The sequence below is a fragment of the Pituophis catenifer genome, unplaced genomic scaffold (assembly GCF_029215685.1).
Source record: "Pituophis catenifer annectens isolate HBS135680 unplaced genomic scaffold, rPitCat1.0.hap2 SCAF_6, whole genome shotgun sequence".
Taxonomy (NCBI): Eukaryota; Metazoa; Chordata; class Lepidosauria; order Squamata; family Colubridae; genus Pituophis; species Pituophis catenifer.
Window position 1 is genome coordinate 71,149,346 of NW_027256886.1, and position 20,011 is coordinate 71,169,356.

General features: G+C 39.2%; 1 protein-coding gene across 1 annotated transcript in view; it reads right to left on the reverse strand.

Moving 5' to 3' along the window:
- The window catches only part of PCDH15 (protocadherin related 15), a 403,619-nt gene that overhangs the window by 305,780 nt on the left and 77,828 nt on the right, over positions 1–20,011 (reverse strand). Inside the window, exon 4 of the mRNA XM_070946499.1 lies at positions 9,459–9,619. Within this exon, the coding sequence (XP_070802600.1) occupies positions 9,459–9,619 (161 nt within the window). The remainder of the gene's footprint in view (positions 1–9,458; positions 9,620–20,011) is intronic.

A 20,011-nucleotide genomic window follows, 5' to 3' on the forward strand; every position in this document is an offset into this window, starting at 1 on the left:
GGTTGTCGCGACATTGACAACTGTAGCATCACAAATTCAAACCAAGATAGATTTCAATCTAAAGGTTTTTCTTCCATTATTTATAATAATTTGTATTATAAATTAAAATAATTACAATGTTATTCCTAGAGAACTTTTAATTAATCTGATTACATATCTACTGACAGAAACAGTATAAGAAAAGCACAAAAGACCCAATAGATAAAAACGAAGATGAATCAAATCCAGATTTGTTTACTCAGTAGTGCCTGCTGTGATACATCTGGGAGTACTATCAGGAAAGTAGAAAAACAAACATGCTAATTGCTCAGCAACAACTGATACTAAATTTTAATGTAAAGTTTCTTATAGATATCCTTTCTTTATAGAGTCAAGTTCCTTCATTTGTACCACTTTCCATCACACTATTACGAATGTATTATAGAATGTATTGCTTTGCATGAAAAGAAACATCATTTAAACAGCCCTGACCTACCACACCTCAATTTCTAATTCAATACCAGAATGAAACATTTTCTCTCTATTCTTTCTACAATGCCCATTATTTTACAAAGCTTCATCATATCCCATCTCAACTTCATTTAAAAAAAAAAAATCCCTAAATCTTCAACATAGATCTTTCTATCTCTGATCCTTTGGTTTTTTCTTTTGTATTCCTTTCCAGGACAATAATATTTATTCTGGAACACAGCTATATGAAATTGCATTCAAACGATGGCACTTAACACAGTTTTCCATAAAGCATTACGAAAAATAGATTGGTAGTAGAGCACTTACTTAATCTGAAAATTTTCCCAGTTTCTGAAGGCAGGGTTTCTAAGGTCACAAAAATGGTAATTTTAGAAGGTTGTTTGTGGTATGAAAAAATTTTAGAAGGTTGTTTGTGGTATGAAAAAATAGCAAGTTAAATGGCCCCCGTTTCAGTCATAAAAGCTATACTTTTACTGAGTTGCAAGAAGACTTCCAAATGCACTTGAAGGTACTGGTTCTGTCTCTTTTAAAGCCCTACATAGGATTGTGGGAGCATCTACAGCAGGGGTGGGTTCTACTTACCTTTACTACTGATTCACAATGGGGCATGTGCAGAAGTGTTCTGATGATGTCGGGGTTGGTGGGCAAAGCCTCTCTCTAGTTTTACTACCGGTTCTATAGAACCGGTCCAAACCGGGGGCAACCCACCACAGATCTACAGTAGTAGCCAAAATTGTGGAAACCTTTTGGGAAAAGTGTATTTTCTAAAACTAGCTAATAACACCACTTTTTTTTTGGAGTAGAACACATAAAATTATATATCAATGGAAAGATAATTTAATCAAGAATGTAATGCAATAACTCTTATGAAGGATTTGTTATTAGAATAGCAATTATAGTATAAAGAAGAAAAGTGAAACACATAGAAAAAACGAGATATACAAAAATTATCACCATAGAAAAAATGAGATACACAAAAATTATCACCATGTCAGTTAATACTTAGTTGGGCAATCTTTAGCATGAATTATGGCCTTACAATGTCTTCCCATGGAGTGAACCAAGTCTTTTAGTTCTGCAGCTGTTATAATGTGAAACTAAGATTGAATGATTGCTTCTGTTAATTGGGTTTTATTGTTGGGTTGCGACTGAAGTTTCTTTAATTGGCTCCATAGATTTTCAATTGGGTTAAGGTCTGGGATATTCCCAGGCCATTCCAGCAGTGGAATATGATTATCTTGAAACTCCAAAAACAAGTGGTATTATTAGCCATCAAACCTCAAAAATACACTTTTCCCAAAAGGTTTCCACAATTTTGGCCACTACTGTATGTTTTCTGCCCGTCTTGCTAGAGCTAATAGAGAGGGCATACTAAGGCCTCCTTGGTGAAGCATATCACTCAGTGGGACCTTGAAAGTGTGCCTTTCATGTTATGGCATTTGTGGCACTCTCCCTCCTCCTTCCCCCCAAGATTTAAATTCTTCTAACTTTGTTGGCCTTGCAGAAGGCTGTTGTAGATGTGACTTTTCACCCAGGGACTTTTAAAGGAGCCCAGTGTTGAGTGTATGAGATATATTTGTAAGCTATTTCCTATACTGCCTCAATGTGATTCTTTTAATTGACTTTTATTGTTGTTGTTTTTATTATTCTGTTTACTGTCTAGAGTTCTAGTGATAAATGAGCATCCATATGCATTTGTTGAATGAATGAATGAATAAAAATAATAACCTGTTTGTTGCTTCCACATGATACACTACATTTCATTGAGATAATTCTTGAATCCAAATATCTCATTCTTAGATGTTTAGGCTGACTAAGTTTCTAAAGAGTGAAATTGGGATTTATTGGCTTAATCAGACTTATCCTGATTATTTTGAATCTCTTCCTTAAAATTTTTACATTTATGTTATTCTCGCTTTCCCGTTATTTATTGAATTACCATTCCATAAGAAAGCACATTCTCTTATAGTGCATTTGGTTTTAATTTCTCTCTGCCACTGAACATAATGTTCAAGTCAAATTGAAATGTGCGGGTTTGCTCTTGAAATAAAGATGAATAGTGAAGATTTTAAAAGCTTGTCTTCTGAAAACATTCAGTAAAGTTCTTTTAAAAATAGATTAATAAAATAAAATAAAAAATCAGCGGGATGGAGCTTTGCTTCAAAACCTAGATGCTTCAGGGCTTCATCGGATCACTGAAAAATACAATATATGTCCTGGGGGCCCGAAACCCAACGAAAGGTAATGAAATAAGGAATATGATTGAACAGAAGACAGAAGCTGCAGGCGTGGCCAGAGGGCAGAAAACCTTTTGAATTGCTTAGTAGTTCCTTTGGTTATGGTGTACAAATATACAACGTGGCTGCTTTTCTGGAGAGAATAGAATTGTACAGATTACGCTGTCAGACGGAGAAACTCTTGAATATATCTGTTCATTCCCTAAGTGTAATAAAATACTAGGGTTTTTTTTAATGTATTTTGAAATGTCCTAGAGGGTTTTTTTTTTTTCAGACAAAAACAAAAGAACAAGCATTTATGAGCTGAAGTATCACCATAGCATTACACAGGGAGACATTGTTTGTGAAGTTGGCAGAAAGGGAAGAAACACGATATGAAAACATATGGGCATTGTCATCAGAGTGTTTTTGCCAGGCACATTAAAAAAAAATCTCAATTATACAGACACTTTATCACATTATGAAACTGGGTTACAGCAGGAATTCAAAGACACGACAAGCCCAAAGCCGCTGCTTTCCTGCCAATAAGAATTGAGCCATCTACAATTATGCATCCAGAAAATTCTTCCTATACAGGAAGAAAATATTGTCTGCTCCAGAGTTTAAATTCTAGGCTTTTTTTTTTCTTTCTGCCTTTTTGAATCAATGGAAATTTGGTTATTCTCATCACTGCCTTGAGGCTGCAAAACACCTGCTCAGAGTTTATATAAAGATTCTGTGGGGAAATGTAATCTAGAATTGCAGGAATGATGGCCTCTTTCCCAGAAAGCAAAGAGACAGTGGAGCTTGGAATTTCCTGGTATGTAGGAAGAGAGAAAAGAAGCCTCCTCCACCAGCAGTTCACAAAATATATCTAGTACAGGGGTGTCAGACTTGCATCATCACTGAGTCGTCACGTGACATATCACATTTTTTCCCTCTTCGCTACACTGGACGTGGGTGTGGCCAGGCGTGACACATCTGGCCTGTGGGCCGCGAGTTTGACACCCATATCTAGTAGTTATGCAGACAGTTGTTTTAGTCTGACAAGAGTTCTGTCTATAGGCAAACAACAAATAAAGAACTACTCAGAAGTAACTACATGTATCTCCGCAACATATATTCAATCCCATCTCTGTCTCCTTTCCTATAGGCAGCAAGCAGTCCCAGAACTTCGTAGTTCTGGAGCGACTTGCTACTTAAGGATTCTGGGTGCTTCTGAGTACCTCAGCAATACCTCAGCAGCCCTAGCAACCCAAACCTGGTCCAGACCAGACCAGCACTACAGCAAAAAACCTCAGTCTTAGTACCTTTGTTACCCTGCATTCTGAGGTTCCTGCTGCCCTGCATTGTGCCTTTGTTGTTTCCAGGGTGACTTCATGGCCTAGATCTAAGCACCCTGTGGGCTGGATCTGGCCCACGGGTCTGGAGTTTTACCCCCCTAATCTAGTCTGATCTGACTCTAAGGTTAAGATGGCATCACTGGACAAACCACAGAAATTTTCAGATCACCATTTTCCAGGAAGATTTGTACTTGTCTGCCAATATTAGAGGGATAGTTGGCCTGGTCCTTCACAAGGTAGATGCTGACCAAGGGTGACCTTGGAAGTGGGGGGGGAAGGCTCATGTAGTCAACAACATGGCAAGGGGCCAGGCCAGGAATGCTTGGTTAGCAGTGGGAGCAAGAGGACAGTAAAGTCAGGTGAGGATAGCAAAATGTAGAGTGGCAGGGGCCCTGGGTATAGGGGGCCAAAAGGGCAGAAATGAAGGGATTAAGTATATGTTACAATTGCAGGACAAACCATATAGGTAATACAATCAGATGAGTAATTCTACTTTATTGTAATGTTCCACTGATAGACTTTTTGCAAGATAGAAAGTACAATCCCACTTCTCTTTTACAGGTCTAGAAACTAAAGAGGGCCTCTTCTAAGCCTCCTGCCCTGCCCACTATCATGGACTATATTGTCTTTTATCATCAGTCAGTGTCTCTTTATCCAGACTCCAAAGGTCTTTCTCACATTTGTCAGACCCCCTGCAGCCAGCAATAATCCCCAATTGCCCGGTGCGTTCCCACAGACAGGGCCTCCTCAGGGTGCCATTGGTCAGACAGTGTCGGCTGGTGAACCCCAGGGGGAGAGCTTTCTCTGTGGGCGCACCCACCCTCTGGAATCAACTTCCTTTGGAGCTCCGGATGGCCCCTGACCTTCGCTCGTTCCTCCGCGATTTGAAGACCTGGTTCTTCCGCAGCCTGGACTGAGGGGGGGGGGTTAATGAATTTTAAATTGTTTTAAATTAGAATTTTAATTTTATATTGCTTTTAATGAGGAATTATGCATTTTTACTGTTGTGAGCCGCCCTGAGTCCTCGGAGATAGGGCGGCATATAAATTGCATAAATAATAATAATAATAACATACCATTATAGTGGGAGGGGGAGTTGAAGTGCCTCTGTGGTTGTAAGTGTAGGGAACCTGCCAAGTCCTCACATTTTGATTGTCAGGTTTCAGTGTCGTCTCAAATAAAATTGCATTTCCAAACAAATAATCTTTGATGAAATCTTTCATTTATTAAGCACGACAATCTGTCCCCGATTATATCATAGCCAACACTGACTTCCTGACACCAAACCTTCCCTTTCCGTTCCCCAATTCTCTGTGTCTCATTGGCCATCTTCCAAATCACTCTCCCCATATCTACTACTTCAGCTCCCAGGAATGTCCCCCCTCCCATCCCATCTCCTAGGGGATATTATCTTCAGGGAAAATAAGTAGGTGAAAAGTCAAGCGTCCTCTTGCCAGCTGCCCCCTCTTCTCTTCCTTATGTCAGCACTGGAACGAATGTAGTTTGGAGTGCTGACATCGATCACATGACTGCAGGGTTGCTGCAATGGCTGTTAACTCCTGGGACTGGACATAAGTACATTCATTCAGAACTACTGTAACTTTAAATAGTTGCTGAACAAATGGTCATAACTCAAGGCCCTGTATTACACTAGTATCGACTAATTCTGTTTTGTAAAGTCCAGAAACAGCTAAAGAGATGTCATTGCAATGGTGCAACATGCATACCAGGCATGTAGGTAAACATTTCCCATGGAAACTCATAAAAATAATATGAGTAAAAGGCACTGATGAGGCTGAACATTTGTACTACAAGCAATTTTTACAAACATTTCACAGAACCACCTCCAGTACAATTTATTCTGTGTGAGTTTATGATTTGTAAACACATCTCTTATAAGAGCTACCGCTAATTAGCCGTCTGTGGCAAGATTACCCCTCATCCAAGCAAATTTATTTGGCCATCAGCAGCTCAACCAAATTGCAATCAAGCAAGGTGTGGTAAACAAAAACAAAATTATTATTTCATTTATAAGGCAAATGAGAAATCGACAGCTGTTCTTTTTTCTTTAAGCTTCTGGGATACAGCAACAACTATTCTTATTTTTCTGTTTTGTTGTTTGAGTCTTCCCACCATTCTTAATATGTACCATAACCTTCTTAACTCCCCTACTACTGCTAATTTTATTAAATTGTATTAAATTGTATTAAATATTAATAGCTAATGAGTTGGATGCTGTTAAAATTGTTTAATACAAATAATGCTTGCTTTCAAGCTTATGGGAAGATTTATGTTTTCACATTTCAACTCAATTTCTAAATGAGTTTCTTTATATCATACAAACAACAATGTAATATTGATCAACCTTGTATTCTTGGGAACTTCTTCATTTGTTGTACAACAGATTCAAGGTCCAGGATTAATCCTGGCTACCTAATGAAATGAAAATTACCTAAGAATAATATGCTTGAATAGATAGTGGACATAATAGACATAATTCTTTTTTTTTCCCCTTAGTAAAATTGCTATTGCCTTATACTTGTTAGATTTACTTTTTATATCATGAATTTATGACATCGATAATATTATTACAGCTACACAGAACTCACAATATACTGGCTCCTTGCATTTATACTCATAAATGCAAGTAGGCAATCAAATAATTCTAAAAAGTTGTATTACAGGCTGTTAACAAAAATTAGATACAGATGACATCCTATATTTGGAAACTATTGTTCACTCATAAAACAACCATTCTTCAAAGGTGCATCACATTTATATCATTTATAATCAGGTTACTTTATTTTTATATCTTAGACTGGTGGTGGTGGGGGAATAGTGCCCTGGAACCACATATATTCTCAATTCACTCTCTTTCTACTAGAGCCTCTTTCAGTCACAAGTGGTGGAAACTGAATTCATAGTTTTCATTATTTCGAGGTGAGAAACCAATTAAGCATAGGGTAAGTCTTCACATATATCATACTACGATAGATACATGAGCAACACTGCTGGAAATATGTCAATCAGTCCAGAAAACAGTATCACTTCTAACAGAAGCAACAACCTCAGCAGATGTCAGGCTCAAGCCCAGGGGTGAAATCTAAAATTTGTTACTACGTGACTTGGTGGGGGGGGGTAATGTGACTGAGTGGGCGTGGCCAACTTTTTTTTTTCTTTTTACTTTTAAAAGCATTTTTTCTACAACCTCTTCAGCTGAAGAGGTTGCAGAAAAAAAATGCTTTTAGAAGCCTCTGACAATCAGGCAACTCAGCTGGAATCGCCAGAGGCTTTTAAAGGCATTTTTGTTTCTACCACCTCTTCGGCCGAAGAGGTTGCAGAAAAAAATGCTTTTAGAAGCCTCTGACGATCCCAGCTGAGCTGCGCGATCATCGGAGGCTGTTTTTTTTTTACTTTTAAAAGTATTTTTTCGGCCAAAGAGGTTGTAGAAAAAATGCTTTTAAAAGTTAAAAAAACAGCCTCTGATGATCTCGCGGCTCAGCTGGGCATGGGAGGGGGGGTGCAGGGATTTTTGCTACCGGTTCTCTGAACCACCCGCTGCCATCACTGTCAGATCGGGTGATCCGGTCCGAACTGGGAGCATTTCACCCCTGCTCAAGCCCCAGAAATGACAGTGAGTTCCACTGGAGTCCAGATCTTTATTTGCTTGTACCTAATAGGCAGAATCTTGCTGGACTAAAGTTATAACCTTCTAACCCAATAAATACAGTATATCTAGGAACATTCTAGAGTGTGGCTATCTTGAACCTTTTCCTCTTACTACTATCCAGTTCTGGACATGCAGTTTCTTGCTATGGGCCATTCTCTGGAGTATGTTGTCTCTTTCCTTGGAAGTTGTGGCGCTATAACCAACATTCCCTTCTACTTCTCATTCAATTACATATTCCATCATAGTAATTTTATCTCTATGGTCTTCCCACCACTCTTAATATGTACTCTGTCTTTCTTAACTCTATTATTACTGTTGATATTATTAAATGCAGATACTCAGAATATTAACAGCTGATGAATTGGGTGCTCTTAAAAATTTAAGGAATTTAAGGAACAGAGATGTTATAGGGCCAGAGCAAAACTTTTAACAACTGCCCTAAAAGCGTTTTATGATTGATCATGAACTTTTCTCCTAATATATACCAGAACAGTTGCTAACTTTCTCAAGAACTAAGTTGTCCCTTTAACATTTACATTATGATTCCATTCCGGAATCTTGTTGTAGTGTGCCTTTTTAATACTCTGCCAGTATCCAAATGGGGATTTGAGTGGAGCTCTGACAGGATATAAACAGGCCTTTGAAGGTTGCTCTACCCTTATTTCAATGCTTTGAAATCCAACCATTAAGGCAAAAATGGCCCCTTAAATATTTGCTTTTAGCTTACTAAACTGAAATCATTAGCTTACTTGCTTTTATTTTTATTTATTTATTTATTTATTTATTTATTTATTTATTTATTTATTTATTTATTTATTTATTATATTTCTATATCGCCCTTCTCCTGCGGGACTCAGGGCGGTGTACAGCCAGGATAAAACATAGCATATAAAATTTAAAAACATTTTAAAACACATTTTTTTTAATATAAAAGCTCAAATGATAAAACTAAAAAAAAAAACTCATACCATACTTTTCAAAGTATAAGACACAGTTTTTTCCCCCTAAAAGAAGGTGGAAATGTTGGTGCGTCTTATACACCAAATACAGCCATTTTTGGCCTCCCGAAGCCCCCGCACATCCCATTTTTGCGAAAAATGGGCCCATTTTTCTCAAAAACAGGGCAAACAGAGGCTTTGGGAGGCCTACTGAGTGCTCCTGTGGGCTGGGGAGGGAAAAAATGGGACACACAGAGGGTTTGAGAGGCCTGCAGAGTGCTCCTGGGGGCCGGGGAGGGCAAAAAAAATGTTTTTCTGCTTACCTCTTCGAAATCTTGGTGCGTCTTATACACCAGTGTGTCTTATAGTCCGAAAAATACGGTACACAGCTTGCATCAATATGGTTACCCAATTCTTAGTATATTAATTAAATGCACAAGTAAGAGTCAGTTTGCTTATTTGTGATTTGGAATGAGTTCCGACACTCATGTGTCATTTGTAATGAAAGTTTAAGGCCTAGTCCATTGCATGACTCAAGTCATTTATGCCGTTTGATAAAAATTATACCAATTTGAATATGACCAAGAATATATAAATCTTCTTGATAGAATGCTTACTTACACCCACTGCTTGGGACACCTACTATGGCTACAATTTAACATATTTAGAAGAGCTCATTGGAATTTCTTTCATAGTAAATAAAAAACAGAAATGTGCATTTCCCATTTGCATTACTCACTTAAAAAATAAATAAATCCTGAACTAGAAGTTTAATATAAAAGAAGAATCATGTTCATGAGTGATGGAGAAATCAACTTACATCTCTGTCCAGAACTCGTCCAGTGCTGTTGAGATAAAGTCTCTGGTTGATAGGATCTAAAATGACCCAGTAGTCTGTGTTATCCTTTAATGTGAGTTCAATAGTGGGATCAGGTCCTCCTGCTGTTCCTTTGATCAACATGCTGTCTACCAAGATTGTGCCTGAAACAGAAAGCAGGGAAGGCGCATCTGTAAGTGAAATACAATTCTGAGAAAGACAACATCAAATTGATCATTACCATATGCTACACTGACCTGTGATGAGTTTGCCTGCTTAAAATACAGTCAATATCATCAATAACTTAACATTAAAACAACAACAACAACAGAAATGGCCACATCAAAGCCATATGTATTAAAGACAGAAAACAAACACAAGGAGTAATAGCATTTATTCAATAGACCCAGCAAGAGAACCTTATTCACTGAAGTATGAACTAAGATAGTGGCCCTCAACCTTTGGGCACCAAAGACTGGTTCCGTGGAGAGAGATTTTGCCGCGGACTGGAGGGGACATTGTTTCGCGTATGACCTACATCCTGAAAATGGGCTTCGCTTATTTGCATGGCCCAGTTTCTGGCATGCCGTGGCCCAGTGTCTGACCCTGAACTAAGAGGTTTGAGATCAAACATATGAGGGAACTGAAGCATCAACAAACTGCTCCCTTCCCTGGATTATAATTTCATTTAGATTGGTGCATGCTTATCAGTGGTGAAATCAATTTTTTTTTACTACCGGTTCTGTGGGCGTGGCTTGGTGGGCGTAGCAGGGGAAGGCTACTGCAAAATCTCCATTCCCACCGCACTCCAGAGGAAGGATACTGCAAAATCCCCATTCCCTCCCCACTCCTGGGGGAAGGATATTGCAATATCTCCATTCCCATCCCACTCTGGGGCCAGCCAGAGGTGGTATTTGCCGGTTCTCTGAACTACTCAAAATTTCCACTGCCAGTTCTCTGAACTGCTCAAAGTTTCTGCTACCGGTTCTCCAGAACCTGTCAGAACTTGCTGGATTTCACCTCTGATGCTTATTCTTTCTAGTTATTTGATGCACAAAGTATTGTAAACTGCAAATTAACAGCTCTTATTAAACTTTGCCCAAAGACATATTCTCTTCAGCTGAAATGTGTCATTTCAATTAAAAGAGCCTTGGTAGTACAGTGGTCTAAGGCACCCTGTTATTAAGCTGGTTATTAAGACCAGCTGCCTGCAATTACTGCAGGTTTGAATCTTGCCAAGGTTCAAGGTTGACTCAGCCTTCCATCCTTTCTAAGGTAGGTAAATTGAGGACCCAGTTGTGGGGGCAATAAGCTGACTTTGTATAAATATACAAAAGGATGAAGGCTATTGCTGAGCACATTGTAAGCCTCCCTGAGTCTCCGGAGAAGGGCGGCATATAAATCAAATAAAAAAAGAAAAAAGAAACAACATTTTTGAATCTTTGTTTTATTGTTTTAGAGTAATTCTTGCAGGTTGATTTCCCAGGCTAAAAAACTGATTGGCCCACAGTCTGCCATTGAGATTCCATGTGTTGTGTAAGCAATATGAGCATGGTTCATTTGGATAGCATGATATCAAGATGATTGAGATAGATAGATAGATAGATAAATAGATAGATAGATAGATAGATAGATAGATAGATAGATAGATAGATAGACAGACAGACAGACAGACAGACAGACAGACAGACAGACTCACACATGCAGCATAAGGTTTAACGGAGGATCCTTGTTGGTTTCTGAGGTTGTTTGTTTGTTTGCAGATATTTCATTCCCCAGATAGGTAAAAATGTAATTGCAACATCATCATCACACAGATGATGTTACCTAGTCAGGTAACATAATATTTGCAAGCAAACAAGCAACCACAGAAACCAACAAGGATTCCATAGCATAATACTGTGTTTCTCAACCTCAGCAATTTTAATATGTGTGGACTTCAATTCTCAGAGTGCTGGGCATGACAGTCCAAACATCTTAACTTTGCTAAGGTTGGGAAACATTGGCATAGAACAGGGGTGTCAAACTCAATTTCATTGAGGGCTGCATCAGGGCTGTGGTTGACCTCGGGCGACCGGCCAGGCATGGCTGACTGGATGGGTGTGGCCAACTGGGTGGCATGGCCACCTTGATGCCACTCCCCAAACTGCTGGCATGTTTCCTCTTTGCATTGGGTAGACTGGGCCGAAGCCACACTGGCCTGATCTTTCTTCTTTGCATTGGGTAGACCAGGATGGCCCTGCAGGCCAGATCCAACCATATTGTGGGCGGGCCTTGAGTTTGACACCCCTGGCCTACTATGTACAATAGTTGAATGTCTGGGTGCATGGGAGGAGGAGGGGAGAGTGTGAGAGAGAAAGTGACAAAAGAGGCCTGCCCCCTTTTTTTGCAATTCAAATTAAAGGGATTATATTTGATTGAATCTCTATACCTTTGGCTTGCCTGGGCCACTTTTGAGTGAAGAGAAATTAACTTGGGCTGCATATAAAATACATAATATAGTTAATTGACATAAATAACAAATTTCCTTAATTTTTTTATATTTTTATTATCTTGTGGGGCCACATTATTAACTGTTTAAGGCTGAATTCAGCCCATGGACTACAGGTTGGACACATCTGCTCTACACCTTTTCGTTTATAATTCAAGCTCTTTGGATATAAAGCTTGAAATGTGGCTGGGAAAAGTTTGAAAATAATCTTTTTCACTGACTGCAGCCTTCAAGAAAATTGGGGATGGAGGTGATACTCTATAATTTCAAATGAATATTCAGTGCAGCATCTACTTTGGTTCTGATTTACTTTACCATGTTGGAGCATGGCCTTAAATGCATTCAGAGAGCATTTATCTATCACAAGAGTTAGTTTCAGTTTCTTATTCCTTCTGGTATTAATCCCAAAGGCACGTAATTCTCCTGTCACTTCCTTAAACATTTTAAGGCTGTCCTTTAGCTAACCATCTTGCTATTACACTTCTGAACTTTAAGTCCATGTGTCAGCTTTTTGGAAAAAAAAAATGCCTTCCTTTCATTCCTTTTATATTTTGAACATTTCTTTTAGTGCTCAGAGCCAGTTTTTGTCCTTCAGCTAAAATGCCAGTTTGATAACCTATTCCTTCTACATATGAAAGCTGGAGATAAGATTTTGATGTGGCATACATATATTTCATCCTACTGGCAAACACAAAGCAGACGGCTGTGATGTGAGCCCCAGGTTGACAAGTAATTTCTCACTGGAGTTATAATCTGAACCATACAAGAGCAGAAAGGACAACAGCATTAGTTTCACCTATTGGCTTCCTTTGGCATAGCCAAAGAACAAACTCAGGTCTTTCTAACACTTGTCATCTATTCCTGCCTGGACAGAAAGATCACCTGGGGTGGTTGTTCAAGACCATGAAAAGAGTTAAGGCAGAGGTTAAGCGGAACAAGCAGCTGAGATGCACCAGACAAAACAGAAGGAATTACAGAAGAAACAAACAATTCTGTCCTCATCATTTCTTTTTAACATTTACAAAAAGAGTCCAGAGTCCTTTGCTTGTATACTGACAACACGATGATCATTATTACACTTACTCATCTTACTGTTATATATTATTTCTAATCCAGCACAGTAACCAGCGATGTCTGCAGGAGGGAAGGGGTGTCTAAAAATCAATAAAAAAACATTTGACTAGCACTGATGATATTACCTAGTTTGGCAATGAAATGTCTGCAAGAAAACAACCAAGTTCAGAGAGCAGCCAAAGATCTCTTGGCATCAAAATCTGCAACCTGGTCTTATATTTTTTTTCCCCTCCAAAAGAGGCATTAGATCTTATTTTTCGGGGGTGTCTTCCACTGTTTCACCTCGCGACAAACTTGCCCAGCAAGGAAAAGGAAGGCTTCTGATCAGTGGTGGGATTCAGCCAGTTCTATTTGGGAGAACCGGTTGTTAACTTTCTAAGCAGTTCGGAGAACCAGTTGTTGGAAGAAATCTTATTTTATTTTTTCCCACTTTACAGGGCTAATCCTGTAAGGAAGGCAGGAGGGAAACATTCTGGTGCTGATTCTAGCCTAATCTTTATTGCCCTGCTTACAGAAACTGCCTCTCTGGTTAACCCTTATTACATTGTAACAGCTAAGGCGAAGCACCCATCAATGTGAGTGATGTTGAGTTGGGCATGCCCACACAGTCACATGCCCACTGAGCCATGCCTACGCAGCTGGTCATTGGGGTAGAGAACCGGTTGTTAAATTATTTGAATCCCACCACTGCTTCTGATGGTGAAATGGAGGTTGGGGGGGGGGGCGCTGCACATGTCAATCTGGAGCTCATTTCTCAGCTGCAGAGGCCTTTCCTGAAGGCCTCTGACAGTGAAAGGGAGGCCAGGGGCGAAGTGCACAAGCAGTGGCAAGTGGCTGCAGAAGAAATGGGCCAGCCAGGTGAGGCAGATGTCGGGGTGTGGGAGGCCTTGCTGCAACTGTCCTAAGGTCAGAGCCTTGGTAGTACAGGGGTTTAAGGCACCCTGTTATTAAGCTGGTTATTAAAACCAGCTGCCTGCAATTACTGCAGGGTTCGAATCTCACCAAGGCTCAAGGTTGACTCAGCCTTCCATCCTTTCTAAGGTAGGTAAATTGAGGACCCAGTTGTGGGGGCAATAAGCTGACTTTGTATAAATATACAAAAGGATGAAGGCTATTGCTGAGCACATTGTAAGCTGCCCTGAGTCTTCGGAGAAGGGCGGCATATAAATCAAATTAAAAAAAAAAAAAGTGGATGCGGGGCACTTGGGGCAGCTCTACCCCACATCCCCACCCTAACTTGATTTTTACTTGTGCACCTCGCCCCTTCTTGTGCAACCAGGTACAATGGAGTGGGCAAGGTCTTAGCTAGGGCTTATTTTGGGGGTAGGGTTTATATTGCGTGCACATGTAAAAATCAAGATAGGGCTTATTTTTGGGATAGGTCTTATTTTTAGGGAAACACGGTATTTATATTTAGAACTTGGCAGCATTTCCTGAAATGAGACCTCCCTCCCATTTGTGATAATTAACTATGTAATTAAATTTTAATCAGGAAAGGCACATTTTTAATTTGGACCCTATGCTGCAATGCCCACAAGTATTTGATATGGGTTCACCCACATATTTCTGATATGGCTTTACTTGTATATCTTGTTTAGCTAATCTCCAGGTTACCGATCTCTTCTGAAGAGCAGAGATGGATAACATCATATTTCTCCATATACTTCCTAGCCCACAGAAAAAGTAGGCCTTGGGGTTTTTTTTTCCTTCTAGCTATGATTCAAAAGTAATGCTTTCTGGTCCAGCTGCTTTGAGACCTTCAGAGTGAATCCTTTCAAGAATTCCATTCTAATATAGCCCCAGCTATGATTAGCTGCATTGCTTGCAATGTCCTGTTGCCTTGGCTAACTGCTATTCTGTGTAGCTACAGTATTTTCTCCTGGGCTGCCAGGTTGTTTATATTTCTTCTCCTTTTCTCGATTGTTTTAAAATTTAAAATTTCAAAAATGCAAAATAACTGATCGTTCTTGTTTACCCGATGCAAGTGAGACAAGCAACTCAGGTTTTTTTAGTGAAACAGTTGCTAAATGAAAGTCACGATGGTGATAATGTTTCCAATTTTACTTCAGCTTTCATTTGCTTTATAGCATCAATAAGATGTGATGCTAAACAGATGAGTGAACCTAAATAGCAGGAGAGAATTCCAGAACTCAGGAGGAAGCTAAGTAAAAGGGCAAATGTAATAGCCCATTTTTCCCCACTCCCCTCAGGCTTGGGAATGTTTCATTCTGGAGCTGAGATAATCAGCAAGAAGGGAATTAAAGTTTGTACTTATATTCATTGGAGAGGAAGGGATTACAAGAGAGTAAACAGCCACACACATTAAAAAAAACAATGAAATAGCAAAGCTGCTTGCCTAGCAAACTTGTTATGAGCCATGAGCAGCTTAGAAGGCAAAAGCCTTTAGTGTGAAATTGATTACGGTCTGGTCAGTTTCAGGCAGCAGCTGCATAACCTTCTAATCAACTAATTAAGGTCACAGACCTGAGCTTGTTAAAGTCCTGAGCTTTAGCACTTTTTAGGGAAGTGTTGAAAGGCAGAGAAAAGCAGCTAAAAAAAAAAGACAGCTTGTTTAGGCAACCTTTCTGTTCTGCGAGGTAGGAGAGGAAAATTAAAAACCTGGTCAGGCACAGAATAATGCCTATGTGCTGTTATGGCAAAGAGGTGACTGAGAAGAGGCAAAATGCTGCATCAGTAGTAAATATGAGCACTTGTTGAGCTGCGGTGGTGCAGTGGTTAGAATGCAGTACTGCAGGCTGCTTCTGCTGACTGACTGCTACCAGCAGTTTGACAGTTCAAATCTCACCAGGCTCAAGGTTGACTCAGCCTTCCATCCTTCCGAGGTTGGTAAAATGAGGACCCATATTGTTGGGGACAATATGCTGACTTTGTAAACCGCTTAGAGAGGGCTGTAAAGCACTGTGAAGCGGTATATAAGTCTAAGTGCTATTGCTATTGTTGCTAAGTTACCTTTTTAATCACTGTCAAAATTGAATGGTTGTGGTCGAAGGCAGTCACTAAATGAGGACTACCTCTGTAAATACTTTTTTTTTAAAAAAATAGCGGTTTATCAGGTTCAGTTCATCAAGACGGCAATATTACAATGTTAAATAAAATGGGGAAAAAATCAAGAAATCACATAAGGTTAAGATAGCACAGTGCAGGAAGACAGAGGGAGGATATCTATGAGTGAAGGCAAACAAGGTGATGCATGCAACAGACTCAATCCCTAAAAAGAAAGGCCACACACCAGGATACACAAAGGCCATCCATTCATGATAGACTTCCTTGCACATGTAAGAAGAAAAAATTCCTTCTTACCTGTGCAATTCTTCTTACCAATTTCTTCTTACCAATCACTGTTCTGTATTGGTCTTAATACAGATGATCCCATTGTCAAAACACAACAATCCATGCTCTGAAGTTGGCTTAATAGCCTGGAAGACAAGCAATTTAGACTGCTGTGTGGAAATGCTCTATGTCTGTGATGGCGAACATATGGCACACGTGCCAGAGGTGCCACGCAACATCCTCTCTGTGGGCATGTGAGCCGTTGCTCCAGTTCAGCTCCGCCACACATGTGCACGCGCCTCCCGCCAGCCAGCTGGTCTTTGGGTCTCTGCCGTGCATGAGCAGGGGCAGGGGTGAAATCTACTTACCTTCCTTACTGGTTCAGAAGTGCACACGCCGTGCATGCGCAGAAGGTAAAGAACACATTACTTCCTGGTTAGAACCAGGAAGTAATGACACCCAGGTGGGTGGGCGGAGCTTCACTCCATCATCGCTACTGGATTGCCGAACCACCTGCCACAATCACTACCGGATCGCGTGATCTGGTTCAAACCGGGAGCATTTCACTCCTGTGCTGGAGAGTAGGGCACGTGCAGGGGACATACGTGCATGCGTGGGAGGCAGGGCACATGCACAAGTGCCATGCACACATTGCATTTTGGGGGTTTGGGCACACACGCGTGCATTCACATATGCACACATGCGCTGTTACTAAATTTTCAGGATCAGACTCAATAAATCATTTAAGAATTAAGAGTTCAAATATATCTCTCTTTATTTACATGAGGCATTCTATATACACTGAATATTCACAGATAGAAGCAAGGAATGGATGTGTGCAGCTCCTTATATATGTACAATGGGTGGAGCTGAATATGGGAGTGGTGAAGTATGAATACATTAAGAAGTGGAGAATAAATTAACCCCTGATATCCCGTTCATGTACTATTTACATAATGGAGAATAAGGCATTTACTTGTGACAAATCCCCCTCTAAATGCCGATTCGATATACTACACCAGTTACATTCAGATTCAGAACAATACAAAACATATAACTTAGAAGTCAGGTATTTATGTTGTTTAGATGGCAAAGGTTTCGTTAATATATCAGCCAATTGTTCGGATGTTTCACAATGCACTGCTTTAATAAATCCGTCCTGAGATAACTGTCTCACATGTTTAAATTTTATATCTATATGCCTGGATCTTTGTCCAATGGCGTCAGATCTAGATATTTCGATAGCTGCTTTGTTGTCTTCATGCATAATGAAAGGCAAGGTGGGTTTTTTCCAAATATCAGAAATTAAGTCATTAAACCATACAAGGTTATTTGCTGCTTTGGATAGACAAACATATTCTGCTTCTGTTGTAGAAGTAGCCACTAAGTCTTGTTTGCCAGTGTACCAGTAAACTGGACAACCGTTAAGAAGAAATACATAGCCAGATGTGCTTTTTCTGCATGAAGTGTCTCCAGCCCAATCCGCATCTGCGTAGCATGTGAGGTTTGGCTCCTTGACATTATTAGGCTCTAATATCAAACAAAAATCTAAGGTATTCTTTAAATATCTTAAAATTCTTTTGACTGCTTCCCAATGGTACATTGTTGGTTTGCTGACATGTCTGGACAATAAATTGAGGGACAAAGCGATATCAGGTCTGGTCCAATTGGAAATGTAGAGAAGGGAACCTATGACTGATCTATAGAATGTGTTATCTTTGAACTCAGGGGATGATTCATCTGCATTCCTTAAAAAATCAGTCTGCATAGGAGTGTCACAGGGTTTAGCATCGCTTAGATTACATTTGTTCAAGAGTTCTGTGATCTTATCTCTCTGAGAAAGCTTGAATCCTCTTCTAGTTTTACTAATTTGAACGCCAAGATACTTGTTTACTTTGCCCAAAGATTTCAGTGAAAAATGTTCATTTAGCTTTGTTACAAATGTTTCTCTTTTTTCTTTATGTTTACCTATGTACAAAATGTCATCCACATATATCAATACAAACTCTATGGAATCATCACCCTTTTTAACAAATAAACAGTTATCAGCAGTAGTGGCACTGAAATCCATAGTTTTAAGTACTTTTACTAAACAATCATACCATCGTTTACCAGATTGTTTTAAACCGTATAAACTTTTGTTTAATAACCAAGTCTCATTTTTGTTTGTATATTGACTGTAAGGTGCTCTTACATATATTTCCTTGTCTAATTCTGCGTGTAAATACGCAGTCTGTATGTCGTATTGGAATACATCGAGATTGAGTGCTGATGCTACCACTAGAGCTGTTTTGACACTCTCAGTTCTCACAGTGGGAGAGTATGTGTCAGTGTAATCTTCGGGATATTTCTGTGCATAACCTTGTGCAACTAATCTGGCCTTATATAGAGTATTGCCTCCCTCTAGATTTTTTATTTTATATATCCACCTAGTGCCAATGATAGTTTTGTCTTTTGGCGCAATTGCAGGTGTAAATACATTTAGTCCTCGTAAACTATCCATCTCTTTAGTCATTGCTGATTCCCATTTTTCCTTTTCTTTAGGAGGAAGTTTTAACACTTCCTCATATGTATTAGGTGTTGTTGATTCTCCATTCATATGCATTATATAATCCTTGTATTTATTTGGCATTTGATTTCTGGTATTTCTAATTGTTTTTTCAGGTTGACTATTATTGTCATGCAAATATCTTGCTTCCTTTTTTGTTAATGTGTCTGTCTTTATTTTGTGTTGACTGTTTGTCCATGTTTTGGTTTTGTTTCTATGTTTGTTGTCATTTTGCTTTTCTATAGTCCTTTTCTCTTGGGTTTTTGTATCTGTGTTGTTGTTTGGGAATATTTCATTAAGATGTATTTTAGACCAGTTGGCCTGTTCATGGAACACAGCTGTTCTGGAAACTATAAATTTGTTATTATTATCAATGAATCTGTATCCTTTTGTACCTGTCTCATATCCCATAAATCTAAGTCTTCTAGACACATTTTCTCCTTTTCTTCTTAATTGTTTAGGTATGTGTACGTCTGCAGTGACTCCAAATATGTGCATGTGTGCTAATTTTGGTTTCCTATTATACATCACTTCATACGGTGTCTTATTTACAATGCTGGACCAAGTTCTATTTTTTGTGTAATTAGAATATTGTAGTGCTTCTGACTAGAATTGTTTGCCCAAGCCAGCATCTTCTAATGTGCATCTAATCATGGTTTGTAATGTCGAGTTCTTTCTCTCTGCCACTCCGTTCTGAAACGCGGAAAAAGGGCTAGATGTGTAATGTAACATTCCTCTGTCCTTTAGCCATTGGGAGAATTCTTTAGACATGAATTCACATCCCCTATCTGTCATGATTTGCTTTATTTTAATGTTGTGCTGTGTTTCTACACGTTTGTAGAACTCTTTGAATTTCTGAAATGTTTCATCTTTATGTTTTAATGTGTAAACAAATCCATAACGACTATAATCATCAACAATGGTTAGAAAGTAACGTTTTTTGTAGGTAATTGATGGTGTAAGCGGACCAACTAGGTCCATGTGTACCAAATCAAAAATTTTGTTGGTTGATCTTGTTGATTTTCTAGGTCTGGGACTAGTTTTTAGTTTTGTAGACTTACACACTGAGCATTCCAAATAGTTTTCACAACTTTTTATTTTTACACCTTCTGCGTGTTCAGTCATCTTTTGTACTACAGGGAAACTGGCATG